Source organism: Apium graveolens, chromosome 4 (genome assembly GCF_009905375.1).
Source record: "Apium graveolens cultivar Ventura chromosome 4, ASM990537v1, whole genome shotgun sequence".
Classification (NCBI taxonomy): domain Eukaryota; kingdom Viridiplantae; phylum Streptophyta; class Magnoliopsida; order Apiales; family Apiaceae; genus Apium; species Apium graveolens.
In genome coordinates, this window is record NC_133650.1 from 254,793,939 (window position 1) to 254,804,180 (window position 10,242).

At 35.2% G+C, this 10,242-nt stretch overlaps 1 protein-coding gene across 1 annotated transcript; it reads left to right on the forward strand.

Moving 5' to 3' along the window:
• The first annotated feature begins 3,215 nt into the window (after window positions 1-3,215).
• Window positions 3,216-9,761, forward strand: LOC141720837 (uncharacterized). Its single transcript, XM_074523474.1, has 6 exons — window positions 3,216-3,772; window positions 4,008-4,070; window positions 4,194-4,268; window positions 4,376-4,646; window positions 8,553-9,046; window positions 9,129-9,761. Exons 1-6 carry the CDS (start codon window positions 3,464-3,466, stop codon window positions 9,615-9,617), a joined length of 1,701 nt encoding a protein of 566 aa, XP_074379575.1. The 5' UTR covers window positions 3,216-3,463; the 3' UTR covers window positions 9,618-9,761.
• The last annotated feature ends 481 nt before the right edge of the window (window positions 9,762-10,242 follow it).

Here is a 10,242-nt window from a genome sequence, read left to right on the forward strand (position 1 = left end):
GGGCCTTTGCGTTTGGGCCTCATAGTTGGACATTCCTAAAACTAGAGGAAGATGGATTCTGGATGGGTTTCTACCGGGCCTAGGATTAAGAAGTCTAAGCCCATTAGATTTCTTGTTCCCCAAGAACTACGTCAGGCTTGATCCCTATATAAAGGGTATGTAGGCACATTAAGAGGGGTAAAAAGTTGAGAGCTAATAAGGGAGCCACAACTTACTCTGATCAATCTCAGCCTAAAACAACCACAAACCACCACACACTGCTTGATTTTCCTCTTAATTCCGGCGAGAAACCTCAAACTTTGTTGTTACCAGATTCCTCCGTCAACAGTAACTCTGGCTTGCTCCGCCACTGAATTTACTCATTAGATTTAACTGGGTATCATTTGAACTATTACGCTAAACTAAATATCAAATAGATATTTATCAAAATGTGCTTAAGAATTAAAAATATTTTTATCGAATTGCATACATTTTTGGGCTTTTTTGAAAAATACCCAAGTCTAAAAATGTTTTTGCAAAAATACTGTCATTTTTATAAAAAAAATTGCAAAAATACTTTTTAATTTGCAAAAATACTATTTTTCAATTTTTTTTTACAAAAATACGGTTTTTTGGCAACCGGAATCAACTGCATGCAACCTTTGACGAGTTTCTATAACTACATACAACTCCATTCAACTAGTTGCATATCTGTTTGATTTCGGTTGATTCCGTATTTTTGCAAAAAAATCAGAAGATAGTAAAATCGCAAAAAAAAAATTTAGAAAAATTAAGTATTTTTGGTAATTTCTCTAATTTTTTTTATTTTTATTACAATCAAATAAAAAGTTATCAATTCTAGTATTTTAAATAACATAGTCAATTTTTTTTTAAATTTTATCTCTTAAATATTTTTTATTTTGTAGTTATTTTTCATTTAATTAAAAAATTAGCAGATAAATTTTATAAAATTTAGATATATTATCTTAAATACACATAATTTTTCATTTTGTTGCGTTAGCATTCAATAAAAAGATGTGAAACTCGCCCGTAAGGGTTGGCTCAGTTGGTTAAAGAGGGGATAATTATCCTCTTGGTCAGATGTTCGAATCTCACTGGAGGAGAATTTATGATTATGCCTCCTGAGTTAGAGCCTGTCGTTTAAATGCGGTTTACCTTGGTTCACGTGGTTTGCAGGCTATTGCGTGAGCCCGTAGGGTTTACCCAGTGCGCACGGGTTACCTACGATAAAAAAAGAGATGTGAAACTCCATAAACATAATTTTTAATTTTCAAGTGCATATTTTAAATTATGTGTTTAATATTTTTATTCTAACCTTAATGGTTCAAATGATATATCCCTCAAAATTAGTGACTAAAATAATATATGATATTTATTTTAGGGACAATTTTGATATTTAATTATTTAATTAAAACCTTCTGTCTGTTTCAATTTAATTTAAATTCTGATTTGAAATCATGTCAACTCATTTATTCATTGCTCCGAGCTTAAAAGTTTTAGAGCAAAAATTCGTTTTATAACAATTATGTTTATTTTTAATTATAATTAAATAAAAGGTCAAAAAATATAAGTTTAACAGGACGTGGTTATTGTTACGCCCGAAATTAAAATCGTTAGTTTACAGGGTTGCCTTTGAATTGTTAGAAAAAAAACCCTACTTATAGGCCGAGCCGGGAGGAATCTAGAAAATGGGTTTAGTCGGCCTTGTTGGGCTTACTGGGTACACTTTAACTTCACATTAGTATTATTTCGTTCTAGATTTGTTTTTAGGTATCTCCGAAGATACCTCATACTAATAGAGTTATACATGTGACTGATTATATAGTAATAATCTACCCCCTCTCACAAATCATATGGGACAATTTTTAACAATCTCTCACATACACATCGGACTAGACACATATCGAATCTGTCTCTTTTCTGTGTATTATGACTCCCTCTTGATCCAAACTGTAATTCATTTGTTTCTAACTCCCCTTAGATTCATACTGAAAGGTCCATCTGCCTCCCTCTGAAACCCATAGCAAGATAGAACATTTACTGCTTCTTAGTTTACTTATTGGACCTCATTTGTGATTGCTATGAATTGTTATAACTATAGCGCTAATACTATTTATTGGACTTGCTAAATAATCTTTAAGTCTATATTAATACTATATTACCCGCTCTGAACCGAACCCACCCTCAGGCCTTTTAGTAGCCCCGTCTGTCATAAACCTATGTCTCGCCTTTTCAGAGCCTATACTGTCGAATTTAGATTATCATATCAATATAAGCCTCGTCGTTTTGACATGAAAGAAACGGGTTTTGCCTCAGACTTATTATGATGCATCATTTACTACCACTGCGGAAGATGGCTAGGCCTAACATTAACATTGTATATTAATGGTCGATAAGTGTCGCCCCCGAATACGTTCGAACAATTAGCCCTATGACTAGTTACTCTTTTGTGTGGTTCAAGGTGGACTTGACTTCGATAATTTTGGGATAATAACTTAGTATGGGATACGAATTGTATGGGATACGAACTGTTATGAAAATATGGGATACGAACTGTTATGAAAATATGTATACAAAATTGAGTTTTGGCCAAATTTAAGGGGTATAAAATGTAATTTTCTCGTTGAATACCTTCTAAGAATGGGTCAATTATCAAATACTAAGTCGGTTGTGAAGTTGGTCACTGAACTGAAAGTGAAAGCGATATCAATATTATTAGAGTCAATGATGTTTATACTCCGTTAATTTTGCTCAATATTTAACGACGAGAAATGCTGATGTGTTAAAACTTAAGGAGTATTTGACAAGCGAGAAATTTAAAAATGTTAACGTCATGAGTATAATCTTGAAAGTGATGAAAAATATTAAGGACAATTCCTCCTCGTTTACTTTAATAATTATTTTGATACCGTTCTCAGATCGATGACCAACTTGATATATTAAGTCGAGTTCAATTATTAACTAGATAATTAATCTTGTAACGGATTATATAAAGTTAATAGGTCCCTTATAATTGAGTTTTATAAAATTAAATTTAAGAACCAAAATCATATTATTAAAATCATCATATGTAACCGAAAAAGTAGAAAATAATATCCGCCCGAATATTTGATTAATTTGTGACAAATGACATCTGGTACAATATCAAAAACGGGATGATTTCAGCTAAAATCTACGAGATTTGGAAAAACCAAAGGGAGGGGGGAGGTAAATGTAACGTAGGCGTTAATTATCACAAGTCTGAAGAGGAGGGGGTGCCCCTTGCACACGTTCACCAATCAAACACAACTAACACTTCTTAAGACTTCTCCCTTGTAAACCCTAAGACCAACGCGCCTCCCTCCTCTTACCTATCTATTGAACACGTGGCACAAGCCACTGCAAACCATACCCTCCTCCTCTCCCTCCTTATAAACCACGACACATTTTTTTCTCTCCTCTCTATCCTCTCTCTCTCTCTATCATGTCAAGCAGCAGCAATTATGAGCGTTACGAGAAATACAAATTCAATGTTACTGAAGATGACCATCTTGTCTGTAACATCTTACTTGGTCTTCAAAACATGATTCACAAACCAGATCCCTCTCCACTCACTTGGGCTACTAAACGAAAGAGATCTGCTTTGAATTCTCCATCCAGTCCAGGCCCACTCCACATCACTAATCAAGACAACCAAGAAACACTTCATAGCCCTTCTTCTCCACTTGGTTACTCACCAAATGAAGCTCATAATAATATTCATCACTCTAACAAAAGAAAGTCCAAGAAAAAGGTACCCCCTCTATTGTTCTCTTGTTTATTTACATATCTTCTGTATCTACATGCTTAAAATTTGCTTATCTTGGCTATGGAAATCTGGGTTTTTCTTTTGTTACAATTAAGTCGTGTCCCTTGATTTTAGGCAACAAAGTCTCCCCTGTCTTGTCATAGATAAAAATTGTTACAGTTCCTAGAAATTTTTACATAAAATGAATTTGGTGATTATTTTTTTTTTGTTAATTTCGCAGAAACTCAAGGATTGGGAAGAACATGTTGAGAAATTGAAGCAAACTAAAGAACAGCTGATTTTGGTAATTTCATATTTATTTATTTTTAATTTGAATAATAGTAATATTCATTCTTGTTGTAAAAAGCTGTAATTATCTGTAAATTTTGTAGTGGTAAATATTGTGTTATCTACTTTGATGAAACAGACTCTAGATAATGTAAAGAACTATCAAAGGACAGTGTTAGAGTTCAATATTAAGTTGAAGGCTAAAAGAGACGAGGTATGTCACGGCTTAAATAATTTTAGATTTATTAACTGTCCATTTCTACACCTAAAATTACTATGTATGAATTGTTCTTACTTTTATTTATTACTTTTTCTGTATAGTTAAATGGACACATTCCAAAACAGAGCCTTAATGTTCAAACTCAGCAGCTGCATCATCAATTTCCTATTTTTGCTCAGCAGCAACAACCGCTCGAATATACCATTCAACCTAGTATGACACTCTATTACCCTGCACCGTTTTTCCCGTCGAGCAATGGCGGCGGGATAAGATTTATTAATGGGTATAGCAGGATGGATGACAGGGCTCTCCGGGCTGCTGATGCAAGAAAGAGGAGGAGGCTTCAAATCAATGAGAAGAAGAATTCTCTTGGTATAAGAAGATTGAATTAATTGATATAATATTATTATTATTATTATTTTCTGGAAAAGGGTTATTTGGGGTAATATTATAGGGAGAATCCGTTATTCTTATTCAATTACAATTCTTTTTCTGGGAATATGATAGTTTGAGTCTGAAGTGTTTTATAGATTGTGCGGTACATTATAGATACTGATTTAGAAGGAATAAATAACTTACCAACTTATTTGAAAAATAAGTATCTGCTTTATATTCTGGGAAGGGAAAAAAGTACTCATTTTAAATGGAATAATTATTTGTGTGTTGATTCTATGTTTTTAATTCAAATCGTGCAAATTGGCAGTTCTGTTAGAAGAATAAAACAAAATTAGAACTCTTAATATTGCTCTGTGTCCCCACAAATGTCATTGCAGCCTGATAAAAATAGGTAGAAGTACTATACTTGGCATCTAACTGCTTGTTAATTTGTTTTATTACTGCTACTGTGAAAGCCTAACTTTATGCCAAGTCAATAATAAAAATGTGATGCATTGAGGTATTTAGCTAGTGATGCTCATTTTGTTAAAGTACAAAATCTGTTAAGTGCATTCTCGCCTTTGCCCAAATTTTACATATTCATGGATTTATAAGTTTCTTTTAGGAAGGTGAATGTAAGCCTTGGACTTCAGTTTCCTACACAACCATCTCTCTTAGTCCTTGTTTGGATTGGGGGTTCGGTTGGGTTAGGCTGGGGTAAATTAGGTTGAACCCTTACCTCATTTGGATGAAGGTGCGGAGTGAGTAGGGTTTGAATCCTTGACATGTTTGGTTTGGGGTTGAAGTAATGTTGGTTTTTATCATTTATAAATTATATATTGAAAAATTATTGAATGTTTTTAAATTTATCTACAAATTTTAACTAAATTTTAAAATATTTTTAAAAAATTCAAAAAAAATTCAAAAAGAAAAAATGAAAAAACTTTAATAGAGAGAGTGAGAAAAAGAGAGAGTGTGAGAGAGAGGATGAATAAAAAATAATTAAACCCAACACCCCAAATTGGGGTGTTGAAAAAGTTTAATTTTTGTATTGCAAATTAACCCCTTTCAACCCTTGATGAACCCTCATAAAAGCCAACCCCTACTTTGACAAACATTCCGAAACATAGTTCTCTTGAACCCGTCCCAACCCAGCCCAACTCACTCCCTCTCAACCCCTTCCAAATACAGCCTTAGTGTTTCAAACTTTTCTGGTAAATGATTAAATAGAAAGGAAACACCGTCAAATACTTGCTTGCGATGAGTCGTACGAATCAGATTTTAGTAAAAATTTGCTTTTAGTATTTGATTTCTCCTTTCGTCATTTCCTTGTCTTTTTGTTATGTTTTTTTATGTTCTCGGACATTTGAGCGAGTATTTATAATTTTGCAGTTCACCTTAAAAAAGTAAGTTCCTCAAAGATTCTAGATTTAAAACAAGTTCAACAATGTCTTAAATTCAATTCATGCCCTAAAGTAAAATTTAAGGTATTCGATGTAAAAATGAGTGTTCCAACAATGTTTTGGTGCCTTAAAACACCAAGACATTCTTAAATGCCTTATTTTTAAGAATAATTTTAATAGAATGCTAGTTTTTTCCCGTATTTAAAATAAAATATTGTATCTTAGTAGTTTAGAATATTGATAAGGACTTTGAGTTCTAGTAGTGTTTTATATATTGGTTCCTTATTTGAGATTATATTATTAAAAATACTTTTCATACACTATATAATAAAGAGAAAACGAAAGCACTTTAATAATATATTATTTAATGAAAGTTAGCACTTGTTAAGAAGGGATATGTTACCTATATACAAGTAATGAAGTAAGGATATTAGTGAAATAAGAACTCATTGTGATTCTATTGTAACATATTTTTTAGCTTCATTCTTTGAAAACTTACATTTTAGGATAGCAAATAGGGAATTTCTTGAAGTTGCTCTAAGGCATCACTAGACATGTCCTATCTCATTTATATTAATAAAGAAATATATTTCATCCTTTTTAACACTTCTCTTATTTCTCATCTTTTATTTTCCCTCCAATTATAATTCAAATATATTAATATTTTAATAATAAGGCATAAAATTATAGAGCATGTTGTTGGAGTAAATATACGAAATTCATGTCTTAAATCGCTAGGATACAATTTTTTATAATATTCATAATACACCTATTAGGACATTATTTATGTTGAACGACATTGTTTAACTTGATCCTAGATGAGCAAAAAGCAAGAATATTCAAAGTCAGTTAAACTAAACCAGCAACGATGCCAGCAAGCGAAAGGGAATCAAGGCATCCCTTCATGTCTTAATCATCTAAAAGTAGAGACCTCAAAATAGGAGTGTAAATCAAATTTAAACATAGGAATTAATAAATCTAATTCACGGTCTGGTCCTTCTGACGTCGCGCATGGACCCTTCTTGCGGTGTAAAAGGGAATCATGCTATTCCTTTCTTTTTCACCGGTCTGGTCCTTTCGTGGTTATGTGTTTGTGGGTTAGGGTTTTGATAGGGATCTGAGTTCAAGGGCTTATGAACCCGGGTTGGTATAATGATGGATTCTTGGGTCTGGGTGCTTTGTTTGTGGCTTGACTTGTCTTTTTAATTGGTAGATATAGGTTAATCAGGATAATGCTAGTTCGGACCAGTGATGTATAGTATGACTAGTCTTGCATTGTCGGTCCAGATTGACGGGTTATGATAGGATTAACATAACGTGTCGGGTTCAGATCATTAGTAAAATGATAAAAACTGTAGGATTTCAGGCTAACTCACCTTGATTTTAATAGGTATATGGTCCGGACTAAGGATCACGCCAAAAGATATTTCTCTTTCTACATGGGTCCCTCCAGTGAAGAAAGTAATCCAGATTCAGGCAATAAAAACGTGTCCTCGGTCGAGATGGGTAAATCGGCTACAACTTCAACTGAGGTCTTAAGCATGCTTCGGGTAAAGGAGCTCCCGGGAAGATCTATTCCCTTCACCCCTGATGGTTATTTGACTGACGTTAAATATCATTTTATAACCTAGGCCCGGGCTGTTAGCAATTCTATTTAAAATTAGGGTTAAGTACTCCGAGCATCCTGACGGTCATCCTGGGATTTATGAAGAAGCTACTTTGGAACAGGTATTCGCCGGGATGAGTGTGAGCAAGGACCATTATGCTTTGATAGACTTATTTCGTGATGCCGACCCGGGTGAGATAGATAAGGCTATTGGGGTTGCGTTTCATTTGACTTATCATGTTGAATGGAGGTGGCATGAGCCACACGAAAGGATCTATCATCGGTCGGATAATGGTTTTGTTCCGGTTTTGATGGAGCACCTGAGATCCGGGTGGAATCCTCATCGGCACATGTTTTTGAAGCATATTTGTAAACATGTTTACAAGATTTCGCCAATGCAGATTACTCCCAACAACATCAAGTCGATTATCTGGTTCTTGGCTTGCTATAATAAGTCCGGGTATCAGCTGACTTTGAAGTTGTTTTACGAGATTTTTTATCTTGTGAAATCAAGCCAGAAACCATTTTATGAGATCCGGTACCGGGCAACCGAGTGTTGGTATTTGTGCAGGTTATGCACCAATCTTCGTTGAAGCATTGGAATGGGGAAATTTTGATATTGGGGGGATGAACTTGGAATACCTTCGTTACTTTACCTTAAAGGGTATTGTAACTAAATTTAATCCAGTTGTCCTGGAGAGTGAGGCTCTTAAATAAGTTCAGGATTTTTGCGGATGTCTTGGGTATCAATTGACCCGGGACACTTTTATGAATCACAAAATGTTGTTTGGGTTTATATGTGAGTTTATAAACTATTGGGTTCAACCCGGGTTCATTTCTGCTTTTCCTTGTTGCTTCTTTTTTATTTTGACTTGGTTTTTTCTTCTTTTTCAGGTTTGCCTCACTACGATCCGGATTTTGAAAGAGTGATGTCTTCTTCATCCTATGCTTCTGTGTTCAACACCCTTGGTGGTCCCTTCAAGGTCAAAAATGTGGGCTCGACGGTCGTGTCCGGTTCTTGTAACCTTGAAGGTGGTGCCGAATCTTCTGTACCGCATAATGTTGTGAACATGGCTCCTGAAAATATTGATGTTGATCCTATGATTGAAGATATCCCGGATCACAAGGATGAGCCTCCCCGAAAGAAAAAGAATGAAAACATTGAGTTTGGGTCCAAGCATCCAAAGGCTAAAACTGTTGTTGTAGAGAAAGTCATATGTGATTCTGAAGGGAAAGGTCCTAATGGCGAGCCGGTTAGAGTTGGTATCCGGACCTTGGTTGATCTTGCCGATTTCATGTCAGAGATCCCTGCTGATGAGGAGTGGGAAGAGATGGAGGGATCCGGACTCGCGGCTGCTCTTAAGAAGGTTACTGGGCATTGGGGCCAGGTATGCGGGTCTTTTGTTTTTTTTCTTTCGATTTGACTTGTGATTTTTGTAAGTTGTTTGTTTGTTTGTTACCTTTGTGTAGCTTGGTGGTGTCATAGCCGAGGTTTCGGATATCGCTTTTAACGAGATAAGGGAGGGTAACAAAAGGATTGAAAGTGAACAGGCCCGGGTCACCCATCTTAAAGATAAGCTTGATGAGGCTAGAGAGTCGTTCAGGACTGTTGAATCCGAGTTAAAGGAGCAGGTCAAGTCTGAGAAGGACCGTGCTAACAAGTTGGAGAAAGATCTTGAGGAAGTGAGGGTAGAGCTTGCTGCGAAGGATGACCTTGACAAGGAGGCCATAATAGCTGAATTTAAGAAGTCTAAGGAGTATGACATGGCTATTGCTACTGCTACTGCTGGGGCTCCAGATGTGCATAGAGCATGGGTTATTGCCGAGAGGCACGTGAAGACCGACCCGACTGCGCATTGGGGCAGCTTTGTACATGAATTTCTTGCTGCGAAGGCTGCCATTGAGCATAGGAAGGGTGAGCCGGAGCCCTATGATGGTCCAACTCCCAGCTTCCTCTAGATAAAGCCTAATCCCGATGCTCAGCTATAAATAGCTATTGGGGCTACGCCCTTGTAATTTGTTGTTTTCGAATATTTGAACTTCTTTGGATATTTTGTATTTGATTTGGCCAGATTGGTATCCAATCCGGATTGTTGCTTTTAATATTCTGATTTGGCTTATTTTTGTGTTGGAAATTTTTGCCTGATTTTGGTTGTTATTTGCATTAGAAAATATTTTTCAAGTAAATTATTATATGAAACCGTGAATATGTTTTTCTAAGTATAAATTATTGCTGCTAACTTGGGTTCAGATTTGAAACCGGGTTGGCTGTAGTCTTTTGCCTTAGAATTTTTTTTAAGTATAAATTATTATTGCTAACCCTGGTTCATGTTTAAAGTCGGGTTGGCTGTAGCTTTTTTGCCTTGAATTTTTTTTCTAAGTACGAATTATTGGTGCTAACATGGGTTCATTTTTGAAGCCGGGTTGGCTGTAGTTTTTTGCCTTAATTTTTTTAAGTATAAATTATTGCTGCTAACCCGGGTTCATATTTGAAGTTGGGTTTGCTGTAACTTTTTATCTTATAAAATTTTTCTAAGTATAGATTATTGTTGTTAACCCCGTTTAAGTTTGAAGTCGGGTTGGC